The sequence below is a fragment of the Marmota monax genome, unplaced genomic scaffold (assembly GCF_021218885.2).
Source record: "Marmota monax isolate L192 unplaced genomic scaffold, Marmota_monax_Labrador192_F-V1.1 WCK01_AAM20220418_F8-fsc00201, whole genome shotgun sequence".
Lineage (NCBI taxonomy): Eukaryota > Metazoa > Chordata > Mammalia > Rodentia > Sciuridae > Marmota > Marmota monax.
In genome coordinates this window covers 2,055,903-2,074,721 of record NW_026695150.1, presented here as the reverse complement: position 1 = coordinate 2,074,721, position 18,819 = coordinate 2,055,903, and the positions used below count along the sequence as shown (strand labels likewise).

At 40.8% G+C, this 18,819-nt stretch overlaps 1 protein-coding gene across 2 annotated transcripts; it reads right to left on the bottom strand.

Moving 5' to 3' along the window:
- Positions 1-4,003: 4,003 nt before the first annotated feature.
- Serpinb2 (serpin family B member 2) lies at positions 4,004-17,757 on the bottom strand. 2 transcript variants are annotated; one of them, XM_046428209.2, is made up of 9 exons: positions 17,665-17,702; positions 16,217-16,293; positions 13,529-13,705; positions 10,342-10,461; positions 8,662-8,790; positions 8,038-8,155; positions 6,456-6,598; positions 5,431-5,595; positions 4,004-5,119 (listed from the first exon to the last, which is right to left on the bottom strand). In XM_046428209.2, the coding sequence occupies exons 3-9, from the start codon at positions 13,694-13,696 to the stop codon at positions 4,709-4,711; spliced, it is 1,254 nt and encodes a 417-aa protein (XP_046284165.1). In that variant the 5' UTR covers positions 13,697-13,705; positions 16,217-16,293; positions 17,665-17,702; the 3' UTR covers positions 4,004-4,708. The 2 variants fall into 2 exon arrangements, with proteins under 2 accessions (XP_046284165.1, XP_046284164.1); XM_046428208.1 differs by lacking the exon at positions 16,217-16,293 and having other exon boundaries at positions 17,665-17,757.
- Positions 17,758-18,819: the final 1,062 nt, after the last annotated feature.

The window sequence follows — 18,819 nt, the reverse complement described above, 5'->3', positions numbered from 1 at the left end:
AGTGTGGATTTATAAGGTATTCAAAAAACTTTAGAAAGAGAAAAGAGTTCCAGGTGCATCAAATCATTCTATGGGAGAAGAGGACAGCCAGAATGGGCAGTGGCGGTGGAGTTGTTGACGGCTGTCTTGGTCTGTGCAGGTTGCTATAACTGAATACCGCTGGGCAGCTTACCAGCAAGCATCTGTTCTCCCATGGGATCATGTTCTCACACATGCATGATCTTCTTGATATAAGCAGTTGCTGCAGTCCGGCTGCAGCAAAATAACCCGGGGGTGACGAGCAACTTGTGTAGATTGATACAGCAGGAGTGGGAGCCGTTTATTGTAGGACAGGAGGGGTATATATACATTCCACACAGCTTATCTAATTAACATAAACTAGATACAGCAGTCAACCAATAAGGAATCTCCACACTAAATGGCTCGCTGGCATTACTTCACAAACCACTCCCTCTCGAAAAATGCCAGGCTGCCATCTTGACTTGTTTACAGACTCTAACAAGCAGTATTTCTATAAATAGGGGTTTAATCAAATCTAGAAAAGGTTTGGGGGAAAACGAGTAAAACTTATGTAGTGGCACCCTTTCCTCCACAGAAAATCTTAATTAAGCTTCTCCAAAAATCTTCACCATAACTGATCTTAGGACTATCAGCAAAAGAGTCTCAATACAAAACACAAAAGAGTTCAGTAAAGTTAAACTTCTTATTTCCCGTTGGTCTTTCTTACAATCAATAAATTTGGCCTCAGACCTGAAAGAGATCAGCACTCCAGGTGCCGAACACCGCTTTACTATTTTTTTCATAAACATCTATGAACTATCCTGTGTGTGTGTGTGTGTGTGTGTGTAATATACATATATACTTTACAATTTGTAAAGGTTTTCAAGGGAAACATCTGCAGATGCAGGGTGTGATAAGAAACACAGATTCTCTTAACTAGCCTCTGGCCTCTGCCCAAGCCTCACAGAGATGTTTACATTTCAAAGATAAGAGCAGAGGTTACTAATTGGGTCCCCTGGTAACAGCTGGCAGGGGAGGGAAGAAAGGGGAGAAGAAGCTCTCCCCTTCTCAGGTGCTGTCCTTGAAGGGTTAAAACTTGCCCAGAGGAATAAAACAAACAAACTGCTTTTTGTGTGAACTTCTGCAGACTGTGAACTTCTGAGTCCCTCCGCTTACATGCTGGGTATGAACTTCTGAAACTGCCTGAACTCAAGGCTCCGGGGGACTGATTGATTACAGTGAAAGCTAGACCCTCTGAACCTGACTGCAGCCAAACAAAACTGTTTCCTGCTGTCTTCGGTGTCCTGCCTGTCTGTCGCCTTCCACACTCAGTCTGTGACTTTAAGAAGATGGGAACAGTTTCTTGACTGATCAGGTAGAATCCATATCCATACATCCGTGTCACATAAGGAACTCCAGCAGTCTTCTTGCCAAATAAATTTATTCTTATTTATTTAGCCGCAAAGGCTGGAAGCCTCAATGTCAGCATTGCTGATGCTGGCGGAGGCCCTCCCCCTGGCTGCAGGTGGCTGCCTTTCTTGTATATCCCCACAGGGCAGGGAAAAGGCTCTGATCCATTCATCTCCGAGTGAGGGCATCAGTGGCATCACAGGACTTCACCCTAATGCCCTAGCCTAACTCTAATCACCTGCCAAAGGCCCCTTTCTTCACACATCATCATGTTAGGGGGATTAGAGTTTCAATATGTGAATTTTGAGCATTGGGAGTGCAAGCATTGAGTCTATAGCCCTGGCTGAAGGCTTCTGAGTACTGGAGCAAGAGTCAGGTCTACAGATGCAAAATCCGCTGGTGAGATGAACAGGACAACTTAAAAAGCAAAGCAATATTACTTCAGTTAAAAACGATAAATCTTAATGCAACTAAATACTAAAAATATAGAAAGGAAAACAAGAACCATAAAGGGCATTATAAGAAGTACAAGGTGCAAGAACTACCTTGACATAAACTTTCCCATCAATACCTCGAGAGCCAAAAGATTATGACATCATATCCCCAAAGTGCTGGAGTGCTTTGAACCTCGAATCCAGTGCTTGGATTCTGTCCTCAGTAGTGGTAGTGAAAGATCTTTTAACACTCACCAAAACTATTCGGGAAGCAAGTACCTACCACTTTGCTGAATGAATTATTAAAATACATAGAAAAATGGATACAAAAAGTATATAGGAGAAGCCAGATATAGTAACAAACTGGTGTAATTCCAATGTCTTGGGAAGCTGAGGCAGGAGGATCACAAGTTAAAGGCCAGCCTTAGCAAGACCTTGTCTCAAAATAAATAATAATAATAATAATAATAATAATAATAAGGGATGTAGCTCAGTTATAGAGCATCCCTGAGTTCACACTCCAGATATATATATATATATATATATATATATATATATATATACCCTAAAGTTTTAAGAATGTACAAGTCAAGCTTTAAAAAATTAATTGAGCAACTTGGGAGGCTGAGGCATGAGGATAGCATGTTCAAAGCCAGCCTCAGCAACTTAGCAAAGCCCTAAGCAAATTAGTGGGACCCTTGGGTTGAATCCCAGGACCAAAAAACAATTTATTGAACAGCTTTCTGGAATTCAATGAATGTATCTGACAAGGTACACATACTTATAAAAGCAACAATTATCATGATCATTATTTATTAAATATGCATTTAACATTTGTTAAACACTACATGTCATGTCTATTTTAATTGCATAATACATATGCACTTATTTAATTATGAGTTCATAGCAACTGAATGAAAAACATTACAGTGAAAGAAAAACAAAGTGAAATAAAAAATAACCTACTTGACGCACAGTTAGAGTCCTCGAATGTTAGAACTGGGATTTGGATGCAGATTGTCAAAGTCCCAAGACTCCTTCCTTAGCCACCATGCCTCAGGGTCAACATCACAGGGAGTGGAGCCTGGAATACACTTCCAGGATCCAGCCCACTTCTGCAGCCAGGCTCTGCTGCCAGTCAGATGCCCCAAACCTGTGATTTGCTTAGTTCTTAGGTCTTGAATTATGTCCTGCTCTGCCCTTGACCTCAGCAGCATTCAGTGCTGCTCCAGAGAAGCGCCCTCAGAAGGAGTCCCTTGTGTCTCCCTCCTGCTCTTACACCCAGTCCATCTCCTCTGCTCTCAACTCTCAGCTCAATGACTGTGACCTTGATTCTGTGTCTGGAGCATTGGACCTGGTGATTGTCCCTAGTGTCACTGAGATTAGACACTGGTGCCACCAAAGGACTTTCACCCAGACTGTTCGTCTCACTTGCTCTGCTTTTTGCTGCTGTGAGAAGCTCTAAAGCATGTTTCACAGGACCCCATCTCCCTCACCCTCAACGCTGGGTCTCTCTGCGAGATGGGTGGTTATGCCCTCAGCTCCTTTATCCTGCCTATTCCTTCAGGGTTCCTGCAAAGGAGTCATGATGCTCAACTCCTGGGCATCGAGGTGCTATAGTTTAGATCTGGAGTGTTCCCCAAAGGCCCATGTGGTTAAAGGCTTGGTGCTCAGCTTAGTGCTACTGAAAACCACCTCGGCAGTGGAAGCCTTTAAAAGATGGAGTCTAGTGGGAGGTTTTAGGTGATTGAGGGGATGTGCTCAAAGGGTATTATGGGATGCTGTTTTCTCCTTTTTCTTTGGCACCCTGACTATGCAACATTTTTGTTTTGTGGTGCTGAGGATGGAACCCAGGGCCTTGTGTGTACTAGGCAGGTGCTCTACCATTGAGCTACATGCCCTGGCTTGAACTGAGCACCTTTACTTCACCACATGCTCCCTGCCCTAAGGCACTGCCCTACCACAGGCCAAAAGCAACATGGCCACTAGCCATGAACTAGAGCCTCTGAAACTGTGAGCTCAAATAAACCTTTCCCTTTTAAAGTTGATTACCGAGTTGTGACCAACAAGTACTCTGTCACAGTAGTGGAATGCTGAGTGACATGCAAGGTATGCAAGGTCTTATGATCTGCAGACCTATTGGAAGGACAACAAGTGAATAATTGAGCGTAAACATGTTGATTTATTGCATGTTTGTAATTTTACATGAGCTGCACACACATATGTGATACATAATGCTAGAAATGTGCATAACAAACATCTGCCTTTTTAAAAAAATACTTTTTAGGTACACATCAGCACAATATCTTTATTTATTTTTATGTGATGCTGAGGATCAAACCCAGTGTCTCACATGTGCAAGGCAAGCACTCTACCACGGAGCCACAACCCCAGCCACCATCTGCCTTTTGTTCAATGATTTCTCCCAGATATTTTTATGGAAGAGCATGGTAGGGACACAAACTTATCCTTCATTATAAAAACAAGTGAATGCATTTCTTTAGATAGACTGACCCCTTGCTTCTGTAACTTTATCAGTTATATTAAATAGACTGAATAATAATTAAAAAAACACTATTATATAAAATAATAAATAACAGAAAAAGCTACCGCTATGATATAAACTAACCACAGGGAAGAACTAAATGTATATCATCTCATTTTAGGAGATCAAATGATGAATAGAGTTGTCATGTTATGATTGACAATTGTGTAATTATCTCTGAGTTTGTATTCAGTGTGCAGCAGAAGTTGTTCAGAAGAACAGAAATATTAAGAAAAAGTCTCTAAATTTTTGGCATTTGACATAGCAATTCTGAAGCTGATAGCTCAGGCTACAAAATCCTGCGCGGAGACAGAATTTTTCAATTAGAAGGTGAGGAGAATCTGCCAAAAAACAGGATGCTCCTGGTTATTTTGTGCATGACAAAGAAAAGGAAAGGATGATCTGCCACAAACTGTGGGCCACCGTGACCAGTCCTCCCCGTCATAATGGCCCCAGTGCCAGCTGCTGCTTCAGTGCCCTCCTCATTGACATCCACGGTGGCTTGATGGAACACCTCAGAAAGGTACAGGTCATTCCCCTCAGACATTCCTGAGAAATTGGCCTGGCCCTTGTTGAAGGCATCCTCCATGCCCATGCTTCTCAGAATGGACTTGAGCTTGTAGCGCTCTTCCAGTTTGAACTGAGGAATGAAGACCTCCACGTCATCTTCAGCCATTGTGTCTTTGCTGGTCCACTTGTTGAGTGTGTCATAAGTTATTTCACTTTCCAGCTGCAAAACAGAACAAAACAAACAAAAAGACCCGCTGAGTAAGTCTAATGTTAAAATCTGTGACTTCCCACCTTGTGGGGAATGTAAAAATTTAAGAGATTGGTCAAAATTCTTCAAGAAAGTAACATGTATAACATATGATGAAGGCTCTGAGTGAAATTTTGAGACATGCCACGTGGACTATCAATTGATTCATATATTTCTGGGAGAAACTGCGAATCATTTTTATGTGTAGATTTTCTACTTTTTATCTCACACTATGTAGGTTCAGCCTCAGAAGTTTCAGCATGGTTGATGCTGTACTGCCTCACCAACTCTAGGCCAGTGGACTCATTGGCAACTTCATCTGGAAGCAACAGGAACATGCTGACATCACCATCATATGGGAGTTCCAGAATCTGAGCCTTCAGGTCCGCTATGTATCCAATGTTCAGCTTCTCGTGCAAGTGCATCATCTGTACAGGTACGTGCTGAGTCTGAAAGTATTCAAAAGTGAAGTGTGAAGGTGAATCCTAAAATGCCATTTACAAACAAACCTAAAAGAGAATGACTCCTCCTCTAGTGTCGAAGAAATGAAGTTAAAAAAAAAAAAACTTTAATTATTTGTATACACTTAGAGTGGGTATTCTGATTAGCTTTTTCAAGATAAGTTTTTATTCAGTAAGGTAAGCAACAATAACGATCATAACAATAATACCTAATAATACTAATAAAGTACTGTTTGCTGGGCATGGTAGTGCACATCTGTAATCCCAGCAACTCAGGAGGCTGAGGCAAGAGGATTGCAAGTTTTAGGCCAGCCTCAGCAACTTAATGAAGCACTAAGCAATTTAGTGAGACCCTGTCTCAAAATAATCAAAATAAAATAAAAAGGGCTGGAGATATAGCTCGGTATTAAAGTCCCTGGTGGTTCAATCCTGTACCAAAAGAAAAAGAAAAAAGAATTACTGTTTGTTCAGTACCTACCACTCTGTAAAGTCTCATTAAATACTTACAACAATCTTTAAAATTGATATTATGTTATCCTAGTTTTATAGGTTAAAACTAGGTACATAAAAGATCAGTGAGGTCATAGCTGGTAAGTGGGAGAGCCAGCATTTGACTCTTTCCAGCATGTGTGACTGGAAAATCCCTGGTCCTCACCACTACGGATATTGCCTCCTAAGAAATTACTGAATGAAGCTCAGTAACTTGGAAAAGTCAGTGTCTGACACACATGAGTTGTAACCAACTTGTCATGGAGGAGAATCAATGAGTTGTCTCTGATTTTTCCATCTTTATCTTATCTAAAGCCCTAAAGTTTGTGATTAGAAAAGTGCATCCTGTTGTCTCATACCATGTTCACGCGGAAAGGATAAAGCCCGTTGAGTTTCTTCTCAAATGGAATTTTCCACTTTCCTTTGAAGTAGACTGCATTCACCAGGACCATCCTGGTCTCCGCATCTACAGAGCCTTCAGGTAACAGGTTTGGGATTCTGCCTACAGGAAACATAACATGGGGTTAGGGTTTGTAATCGAGAGCCTTCAACATAGAAGAGGATTTCTTGGAACTTTCAAGTAAGTATCTGTCACACTGAGTGTCCCCATTTGTCAAATTCTGCGGAGATGTTGATCTTCATGCTCAATTTTTTTTCCTCTAAATTTACTTGAAGCTCAGAATATTTGTGAAATCCAAGAGAATGAAAGAATAATGCATTTCAAGTACAAAATTACTGTCAAATTTGGAAAGGAGATTTTCACTTCTCTTTATACTGTTTGCTCAATGTTTCATGGTTTTCTGACAGTTATTGAACCCAGAAGGAAGTGAAAGGGGCTCAGTGAATGTAACAGTGGTCACCTACAGCTTGCCATTGAGTCCCTTTAGACCTGCTCAAGACAGTCTTTGGATCTGAAAGTTGAACGGGTTTTCCAAAACATGTTTTTAAGTTGTGGTGGACATAAAGTAGGAGGAGTACTGATGTAAGGGATGAGAAGAAAGAAGCATCTCGAAGAGGCTCGAAGGCTGGAAGAAGCATTCAAAATCCGTTGTGAAACAGTCTGTACCACATGCTCTAATTGGGCTAAAAATGAAAAGTCTTCTGATAATGTTGAGAAGGCTGCAAAGGAGTGAGCCAGAGAGGGTTCTTAGAAACGATGGCCTCTGGCTTGATCTTTAAAAACACAGTGTGAGGAGCAGTCTCTGTAGCAAGCACCTGTTCTGAAGTCTCCCCACCACTCAAAGGCATTGTGCCATTTAACCTCACGACTGCTGTGTTAGACTATAGGTCGATGATGGCTAGGTTGACCATTTTTATCCTCATCTCTGTACACTGTCTGCCTGGCATATAATATGTGATACATAAATATTTATTGACTTAACAAATTCATTCAATAATAAAGAATGAATGATTTAATCAAGTTTGAGTCCTTGTAAAAAATGCAAAGGAAAGGGGATGCCTATGAGAAGAATCATGGACTGGAGTTAAAATGCTACAGGTGACTTAGAAAACCAATGAACTTGACAATGTACTGGCTTTGCATAGTGAAAGAAGAAAGAGTGAAAAGAATTTCATGACTCTTCCCTGCTCTGTGGTCAGTGTTCTTCATAGGCTCATACTAAGCTTAGGGGCAAGTCTTTTTTATCTTTGTTTATGTGCACAGAGAGCACAGACCACAATTATTTCAATTCTAATATTTCCTGTTTGAAATTTTTAGATATTATACTCTGATAATATCTAAAAGCAGAACATTTAAGTACCGGACATGTCTTCTATTATTGAGTCTCATCTTTTCCTCTTAAAACATCATTGAGCTAAACATGAATAAACTTATTTAACAAAAATCATTTAAGTTGGACAATTTTTAAGGGAGTGAAGCATAAGTTCAAGGATGATTTTAAAAGACCAACCTGGAAAAAAGAAAATATTTCGGTGTGTTACCTTTCGTCTGAGTCTTGACCCAGGAATTAATCTTTTTTCTGGCTTCTTCTGCACATTCCAGGAAGTCTACTGCCTGGGGTTCTGTTGAGTAATATTTCTTACAGAGTTGCATGTATTCCTTTAATGCAAGAAAATGCCAAAGATTACATGGAATATATCATGAACAAGCCAGGGTGTGATTTTAAATTATGGGTTTCCTGTCAAGCCTGGGAGGCCTGGGGGAGGAGTTGGGATGGAACTTCACAGGAGTGGTGCTGAAGGAGGACATAGAACAGATTACAAGTTCTCCGTAACCCCCTCCTCACGTTCCAGCACAAACTCTGTCTACTCTCTTGCATTATTCACATAATAGACAATAAACAAAAGCAGAGAGGTTTCATGTGGGGAACAGTGACTCTGGAAAAAGTTGGCTTCATCCTCCTGATTAGTACTCTGCAACAGGGACATTTGTGATAGGAAGGGGAAAACTCTGACAGAGGAAACAGGAGGGACTGGGAGATATTAGGCCAGCCTCAAGGAGGCTGCATGGAATCCTGACTCTTCATGAACTGTAGACAGGCCCCTGGACAGAGGCCCTGCTGCTGGTTCAGGACCCCAGTCATCTCAGTCAAAGGCTTCACTTACTTCCTTGAATCTTGCAGACTTCTCGCCAAACAGCTTACTGACACTTTCCAATAAGTAATCCCCTGTGGTTGCGTTGATGTCTGAGCTGATGGAGTGGAAGGATGAGTGGACTTTGTCCCTCACTTGCGCCTTAAACAGAAGAGTGGGATTTTCATTTTTATAAAAGAGGACTGGCAAGCAAGATATTTCTTAAGCAATGGTAGCTTTTCTCAACATAGTAATAAAACACTGTAATCATGCATATATCTTTTTGGTCCTTTAGAGGAATCTCTGAGGAAGTGGTTTTGATAAGATGTGGTTCATTAAAGCCAATGAGATAAAACTTAATTTGTTTCACGTTTACCCTTTTTATAGATTGGATTCAACCAAGAGTCACCAATAACCTCCAAGAAAAGTAGATTTCTTTTGAGTTTCTAAACTTCAGGTTCTGTAAGAAATTTTCATTATATTTAAAAGATGAATAAGTTCTGAGGATTTAAAGTATGGCATGCTGATTATAGTTAAAAATACCATATTGCTTCCTTGCAGTTTGTGAAGAGAGTATATTTTAAATGTTCTCACTCCCCCCATACACACACGGTAACTAGTTGTGGTGGTGTGTAAATTTGACTGTGATAATCATCTCACAATGTACAGGGAGATCAAATCACACCATAGCATAACTAGAATGTCTACAATTTTTATTTGTCACGTTTGTTAATTGTGAAGCTGTTGATAAAGCTAGGGGGGACATGTTACCTTAGAAATGATCTAACACGGTTCACTTGGCTTCTATAGGTACCCATTTTACAGGGTGACCTACACAGTGGAAAATCTGGGTTTTAGAAGACCACAAAAGTGAACGGGAATTCCAGTGCACAACCCAAAACTTGTAAGCACCTACAATCAGAAAGCTTGTAAGCACTGTGACAGACACGGGGCTCAGTCACAGCAGCAGCCGAGATGGAGCAGAGAAGGAGCCCTCCAGATGGACTTCCAGGTATTACAGGACACTCAGTGTAAGCTCCAGGTTATAGGCACCTTCTCCACCTCCTCTAGCCCACCATGTCCTGTGTGATGGATGGATGGGTGGAGCATCACCATGTACAGGAAGAAAGCTATGAGACACCTCCCCGTAATCTGTCTCATGAGCATAAGCATGGAAGCTGGTTACCAAGAGGAGCACATCGCTACCCAGTTCCTAGAGTGTAGCCTGACAGCTGATGACCTTTAAGGAAATGGAGTATTGAGAACAGATGACAGACAGATAGACAGACAGACAGACATACAGATCTCTGAGAGTCAGTAGCCTCTCACACACTAACTGGGAATGGCCTTCACCATTGCTCAATTATTTGTCACACCCCCACACCCTCTCTCCTCTGGAAATTTCCACCCACGCATATGTATTGTAGGTGTCTATAGTAAAGAATAGTTTAAAAATAAATATCTAATGGTAGAGGGTTATGATAGAATTGAGAAACTGCCTTGGTCTAAAGTCGTGAGTGTAGATTCTGCCCTGGCTCTGCCCTTGGTTATTAGTTGATCTTGGGAAATTTACTTCATGACTCTGAGTCTTCCTTTTCTCTCTGTGGCTGGAGGAAACTGTCCTAGGTTCCTTCCCAGCCTAACACTGTGATTTTGAAAAAAAAGTTCCTAGAAATAGAATTCAAAAGAAATATGAAGAAATGAGTCAGTTACCTGCAAAATGGCATCAGGATAATTTCCCTTCTGTATCTGCTGCATGAAGTCACAACCAGTGGGATTCTGCAGGGCCCCTGACGCGATACTGTAGTTTCCAACTTTGTCAAACTGAAGCACCTGCAATCAGAAACAGGGAGAATGGTGACGGTCTCCTGCTGGACTCAAGTATCTCTGGATCCCTGCCTTGTGTCGGGGGAGCCACCAGATACCCCTTCTATGTGACACGGAAGGGTCCGCAATTTAATTTCCCTTACAGGAAACCACATGAGGCGGTTGTATTAATTCACACACTGGTCATTTTAGAAGATGTTTGTTATTATGAGACAATTTATAACCCATTCCCTAACTTACATAAATTATCACCCAGCCCATAAATTGTCTTGAAAAAGTGCCAGTATTTTAAAGAAAATAATACAACTAACTCAGAACTTTTTATCTTTCTCATATCATTCTCTCTCTTATCTTTAAAAAACTAAGAGTCAAAAGAAGCTTAAGCATAAAAGCAGATCCTCGGTAGTAAACAGGGATCATCCAAAATATTAACATAAATCATATGTACACAGAGAAATTATAGTCCAGGCAGGGGGACAGATTACAAGGATCTGACCACAAGATGGATCTATAGTGCAAGTGGGCAGTTGAGATCACACAGTGAAGCTGGCAGGTAAAGACCAGCCTCTAAGAAGCAACCTCCCCTCCCCACAGCACTGACACTTGTCCAGCCTGTCAGTCTCAGCACCTGTAGGGTCCCCACCTCAAGACCTGCTGCAATTCCTTGTGGGACCCATGGTAAGAAGCTGATCCTGTAAATGGACTCATGACTGGGGCTTGGCTGATAAGGAAGGGCAGCCATGCCTGGCCAACTGGTGAATTCCTGGACTGGAGGGCAAAGTTAACACTTGAGGGACCTTAAAAATGCGCCCCCCAGCATATTTCATAGGTCCTGCCACACTCTCTGAAAAGAAGAGGTCCCACTCTGTCCCTACACAAGAGAAGGATGTTTCCTACAATGGCTTCTCTGGTTCCCTCCCTTCCGGGACAATTGACCCTTATTCACTGCAAAGTCACTCATACAATGTCCCTGCAGAAGTGGGGATGTGGGGTGACCCTGGGCCACCCTGAGACCCACCGATGCAGCTTGGCCTGCACAGATCCTTGGTCCATGGCCTCACCCTAAGAGCTGCAAAGACATTCCTCACGGGCACCCTGATTTCACATGGACCTCTGCTCTCTAGGAGTTTCCTTCATTACAGCTCTGCCACCTCTTCCAGCTGCTACTGTCCCCAACTGGAAGGTTTCTCCTTACCCTAATTTCCTCATCTGCAAAATGAGTGTGATAATCACAGCAACTACCTCATAGAATTTTGAAGACGTTCGTAGAGAGCTCTCGGGCTATGGCAGTAACCAGTGGGAACTATTGTTACAACTACTGCTGCTAGGTGTCCACATGTTCTCTCTAATCTTTTCAGCAGTCTTACAAGTTACACATTTTCATTCCCATTTTATATAAGAAAAAAACTGCAGCTCCAAGGGTTTCCATGCCTGCACATATGCAGTAAGTGACAAAGCCAGGACTCAAACACTTATGGGCCTGTCCCTGAAGTCCATGGCTTCCTCATCCAAGCAAGGAACTGCATGTTTTATTTTTTTTATAATTTAGAAAGTAAATAAGCATTAGAATTTGAAAATCTGCACATGCAACCAACTTATAAAAAGATTATATAAAATCTGCACAGTCCCAAGTTCTGAAAGCACCTTGATATACAGAAAAGGTGTCTTGAGGCCAGAGTGACCAATGCATTCATTTTTCCTTTAGTATCAAAACCAAGTTTTTTACTTTAACAACCTGGAACATCTACTTAGCATTTGCCCTCAAATGTGTTGCTTCTGATTCCTTTACATTCAAAAACGTAAACCCCTGATGTCTTTAAAGGTTTTCAATGCAGTTTACTCTCTTTATTTTTCCAGGAGAAAGAAGATAAAGGGGAAGGTATGTTGCCAAATCCTGCTGGTATCAAGTTGAGCAAGGGTTTTGTCATAGTCTTGATGTTTAAACTGCCACAAGCACAGTGATAAGTCCTTTCCTCTCCTCCTGCAGTGGGATTGGCCAATGTGCTCTACCCTAAATGGGTCACCGTGTTCCTGAAAGGGATGTATTAATTCTCAGGTACATTTCTCATGGGAATGCAGAAACCAGCCGATGGCATTTTGGTGTGACTGAAAGCACAATGCCTGCGTGTACTTAAAGCAATTTGATTTTAATGTCAGCATGGATGCGAACAGAAAGGAATTTTAATTACATGATGACCACGTCCAGATCGCTCACTGGTCTAGGAAAAACAGGATCATGAGAATTTTAAAGTGCTGAATGAAACCCTTAAGTCTATGATCATGTGCATTTGAAGCAGTTCAGCAAATTAAGACCTCAGCCACCGCAGAAAGGGTCCCCTGCCTGGATCTGTGTCCTTTCACCAGGGAAGGAAAGCAGAGGCCTTGACAGAGAGTCTCTAGTAATGCTGTTGCACACTTGTCCACCTTGAATTTGAAGACTGGCCATTCATGATGCCAAGCCCCATGGTGTGGACATGAGCTCCCAGGCTGGATGATATGATGAGGTCCTCTGAAGCCACGTCTACCTATGTGTCTCTGTGAGTTTGGTGACCACTCTCCTGGTGCATTTCTTTTCTCTCTGTGATTCTCCTAAAGCCATTAGGAATTCTTCATAGGAAAGGGGAACAGCTGCTCCACAGTGGGAGAGCAACGGAAAGGAGCCCGAACTGGGGGTTAGAATACTGTGGGCGACCTTGGGAGAGGTTCTTCATTCACACTGCCAATGTTGTCATCTATAAGGTGATATTTATCTTAAAACCAAGTGAGAGAATGTGTGCAAAACACTCACTTTGAATAGTATGAATGTGGAAATTAAAATGAAAGATGTCACTTAACATTTTCAGCCTTGAAAGCTAATAAACTCTGATATGCCTTCTGCTATCTACACTTGAGGGGTTTCCTGGTTGCTTTGTACATTTAAGTCTAAGGAATCTGTGTTGTAAAAGCTGGTTATTTGTTAGCACGCACGATCTCTGTCTTCTAGGGTTGATGACCTGAGCTTAAAACAAGAAGAACTCTACAATTCAGTTCAGGAATCACTCAGGCCTAATGTGAAGCTTCAGTGCCAACTTACCTTGGCTATCTGGTCTTCAGTGTTGCCCCTGGAACCCAGGTAGACCATGGCCATGGTGGAGGAGATGCTCCATGGAGAGAAGAAGACATTCTGGGTGGGACTCACTTTTGCCAGATGCTTGAAGAAATTGAGGGCAAAGATGGTGTTTGCCACATAAAGGTCTTCCATTGCTTCAATCTAGAAGGAAAATAAAGATGGGAAAAACAATCCAAAAGATGGTGTGGCATTTTGGGTGAGGTCGGCAGATGTTCCCTGCATAGGGTAGGGTTTCCCAGTCTGTTCTTCCTCCATGGACTAACATGAGGGAGGACAGGGAAAACTTCAAGGTCATGTGATCTGTGCTGCCACAAAGGGCCCATGATGGTGCAAAGCTGTCCTGTGTCCATCTTGGAAATGCTTTAACCTGGCCTGCAGTCTCACTTTTCACCAGATCCTGTGAATTATGTTGCAATTCTGAGATACAATGAACAATTTTATGATGAGCAGTGATGCTTTATGTTACTATATAAGAATATTGATAATAACTGCAGTAACAAAAGCATTCATTTAGTTCTTATTGTCTAACAGGTGTGTTCTGAACACTTTACCTGCACTAATCTTATCATCCTCACTGGGATCCTATAAGGAAGGCAATAAGGCAGGCTATTTCTTTTAACAAAGGAAATACGGAGATTAAGTGACCTTTGCCATTCAACTATAAAGGGCAGGAGTAGGAATTGCAGCCAGATAGGTGGCCTCCAGGGTCATGATACACTTCACTCACGTGCACCGTATGCATAACCACGTGGCACACACATGCGGGAAAAGTCATACATATTCAAAGATATGTCACGTGCACACATATTCCTGTTGGCTCCTATTGAGATGTACAATGCTCTTTCAAGTTTCCATTCCTAGAAATGGCTTATGTTTGAGAGTCAGTACTGTCACCCAGGTCCTACAAATGCCTCCCCCACTCCCCGCACATGCGTGCGACACTGCACATAACCACAGCTTTGCCTTAAAAGCACTTTCTGTGCTGGGAAATTCATAATTGGAAATACAATAAGGGCTCCCTTTTGTTGGTCCCCCACTGCCAGGAAAGCCACCTGGGCAGGAATGCAGGGATAATCCCAGGTGCACGAAACACACACATACACTCCATTTATTGCCACCTGAAAATAAATCACAGACACACCTCCATGACCTAAGGTTCTGTGTGCAAGTGAATGCTTGGAAACTCCCAAGGTGTGTGTGTGTGTGTGTGTGTGTGTGTGTGTGTTCAAAGGGACAATCATCTTTCTAGTTGTCTTTCTTTCATCATAGTTTATACCACACCCTATAATTACCAAAATCCATAAACACATCAAAGACTCTGACATTCATCCTCTCTGGGGAAACTTTCTTGTGACAATGACTTCCCAGAACTGAGAGGGGCTGGGCAGCCCCCTGGGATGAGCCATTCCTGCAGCTGTCCCCCTACCTGCCAGGGCTCCCACCAGGACCAGTCAGTCATCCCTTGTCTCTCTAATCCATGTGTGTCTTGTGTGAAACTTTGATGGATAAGTCCCTCTTTTTTAAAAAAGTGATTGAAATTTGCATCAAAGTTTCTCATTTGAAATATGATTCAGTTCTAGTTTGTCAAGACAAAATAGTAAATTAAATAAAAACTTGTCCTCTCCTTTCGTCTCCTCATTCAACCTTTATAGTATCCGTATGAGGTAATCACACCCCTAGTGCCTGGATTGCATGCTGATGCTCATAGAGGTTAAATAACTCAGGTAAGGTCACACAGTTAGTCTGTAGCGGAGCAGGCTCCAAGTCCAGGTTGCGCTCAGAAGGCCACCCTTCCTGGTGACCCTCACTTGCTGATGTGTAGCTCCACTATAATGCGTCAGAGTTGGGCAAGTTATAGCTTGAGAAATGCTGGAAAGAGGAAATAAAAAGAGGAAAGTAGAAAATCTAGAAAGCTCCTAGAAAGTTTATCACGTTTAAAAAAAACCACTAATTCTTTTCTCTTGCTTCATCACCTCGTTTGACTTGAATGGCTCAGTAGATTGCTTATTCTTCCTTCTACTGATTAAAACATTTTATAACTAGAGTCATGTAGAGATTTTTCTAAATATATTATCCCCAACGTATTTTGGAAACAAGCTGGGTCTTAAAAACATAATAAAGTATTTCTCTGTTTCCCTGTGAAAATTCAAATAAGAGATTAGAACCAGAATAGTAGTTCTTTGTAATAATGTGCTTAGTCATTTTGACATTAGTAAAATTTAAGTGTTGAGACAAACTATCAAGAAGGGCTGTTAATTCTAAGTTAGGATTTAAGATAAATTGATAAATATCAAAATGTTAACAAGAATAGAATCAAATTGTCCCAGATTCATTTTCTTCTCTAAAAATTCTTCTGAATTCTATTTCTAAACTAGGTTCAATTTATCATATTTAACAAAGAAATAATATTTGATGCCAGGTGCAATGGCATATACCTACAATTCCAGCTATTTGGGAGGCTAAGAGAAGAGGATTACAAGTTGAAACCCAGACTGAAAAATTTAATGAGACCCTGTCTCAAAATAAAAAATAAATAAATAAAAAGGTTAGGGATGTAACTCAGTGGCAAAGCACCTCTGTTCAAACCCCAGGACTGCAAAATTAAATAAAATAAAAATAAATAATAATATTTTATGTCTATGTTGTAGTTACCTAATTTCTTCAGCAACTTGTTGATGTTGTTGTTGTTTAATTTACACAATTACTTCCCCAATAAAGCTTAGGAATTCCTGTTAAATTAATGAAAACATAACAATGAAGATTGCACATTGGTTATTTGGTCCGAAGCAAGGCTGATCCGGCGCAATGCTGGCCCAGCTTTCTGATTACAAATCTAGTGATTTCTTTACAAATTTCTTAAATAAGATTTGAGAGGCTCACAATTTAGAAATCTAGGATGGTGTTTGCATATCGGTTTCTGACTCTCAGACAAGCCCACACCTTATGCTTAATATGATGGGAATTACCAAGACAATTAATGCAAAATGGAAATCAAGGAGTGGTGTCAGTTCCAGAGCTTCCCAGAACAGGTAGCCTCTCGTGAATTGCTTGACAGTGTAATAAGTCTCACCACATTAACCTCCAAATACATGCTCCCATCAATGTTTATTTAATATTACCACTGAGACAAGTGAATGGAATTCATATGCAGGGCTGGACTTCCTGATGTTTGTGTTGGTTCCTGAAATGCAGGTTGTCAACTGTGCCACTGAAACTCGGCTGAGATGATAAAGAATCTGGGAGGTGCCACAGGCACACTGCCACAGTCCCTCTGCTCACGGACCCTGGATGTCAGACTGCAATTTGCTGCAGCACTTTAAACAATTTTTTGTGTGACTTTCTAATGCGAATATTTTGACATTGACCACCCAAAAAAGAAAACTAAGAAAAAATAATAGGAGGAAACAGCCCATCAAAAATTACCACTTATTCTGCCCACAAACTAAAAGCAGTTTCTGTAGGTTGATAATTTTCATGATGAATAACTATCTGTGGGTATAAAATTACCTAGTTAGTCAGCCCATCAACACGCTCAGCTGATTTCTTCTTTCACAAAATTGGTCCATTATTGAACTAAATTCAGTAAACATACCCTGATGTTGGATGGAACCAGCTCAAATCCCTGCCTTATTTCTGTGGCTTCTGACAGTTAATTTTAGAAGAAAACAGAACTCTCTTTTCCTTTTATTTATTTAAAAATATTTTCATTGCTTAAGAGAAAATATTTTAATATATGGAGCTATGTCCATCATATTCAGCAACAACATAATAGCCAGTGCAGAATATACATATTCTAACCTGTGCAATAACATGACATCAAACTTGAATAAAGGCTCATTTTGGTTTGGTTAATGCTACAAAGGCATTTGCTGGCTTCTGAGATTCAAAATCAAGTGCTATTATAATTTAATTCAAATCTTAAACTAACATATTTTTAGTTAAACAAACAACTAATCAATAAAATAGCACTACATTTTTTAACTAACCCTGTAGAAACATCCTACACCTGAATTCTCAATACATAAATAATGCCTGTTATAAGAAGAGAAAAAATTAAATCATGTATCCCATAGAGATGGTCATGGAAAGAGCTGAAATACCTTGTTCTCGAAGCTGCTGTCTGACTGGAAATGCTCCTTGGAGAGTTGTCACAGTTTAGACATGGTAATGACTGGTTTTATAAGGCTCTGCCCCTCCCACACAACTTTTTTTTTCTCTCTCTCTTTAATTTGTATCCTTTGTGTGATTCAACATTTTACTCAGACCTTATTATAATAGATATGCTTTTTATAAAAGATAGTTGAAGAAACTATCTGGGGGTATGACATCATTCAGAAATGTCAGAATTTAGCAATATCTACAGAAACCTGTCAAAATTGGCTTAAACCCCCAACCTGCAGCTTCAAGTCTTTCTGTTCTCTACTTTTTCCTTGAGTATCAAATCCCACAGCTCTCCTTCCACCTTTGGAAAACCGTGATCGTGAGCTCTTTGAAATAGACACAACACAATTTTTTCTTTTTTGAGTCTAGGCAGAACCAAATGACAATTTGGATAAGAAAAGGAAGAGAAAGCCACAATTTTTTCTTCTTAGAAATGTTACTCTTACATTTCTCAAGCTATAATATTCTAAATATTTCTGGGGTTTATCCTAATCTCCTGTCACAAGCCACACCCAAAGAACTTTCCCTTAATTAAATCATAGATCTTATCCTGTTGCGAACAGAGACAATTCACCGTTCATGTTGATTTATAATTCTGGATAGATCAGACATGCTGGTTGGAAATTATGATCTTAAAAACTTGATTAAGAAAACCGCCAGATATTTAGATCCAACAAAAGGAATTTTGGAATAAAAATAGATTTAGAAAACTACATATAAATAAATATAATTGTGAATCTGAAAATGTTCATCTTGCTAGAGTCAGCAACACCTTGTAAGAAAGCCTCTCTTCCCTGGGCTTTGCTTTGGTGGACAGGGTAGAAGGGCAGTATTATCACTGAGCTCCTCAGCTGGCATGGCAAGCTCCTGCCTGTGCTGGAGAGCCGTATGACACTGGGGTGTCCCTGAGGCCAAAACTGGGTTTGAGACCTGCGTGAGCATCTCAGCTTGGCTTTGGTCCACAGCACCAGTTATTACACTTAAGTAAGTCTCTGATCACACAGGAGTGGGATGACTTAATTCAAACCCTTTCTATTATTGGAAGAACAGCAGGATAGGATAGGCATGTTCTTCAGAATCTCCCTGGCAGCCAA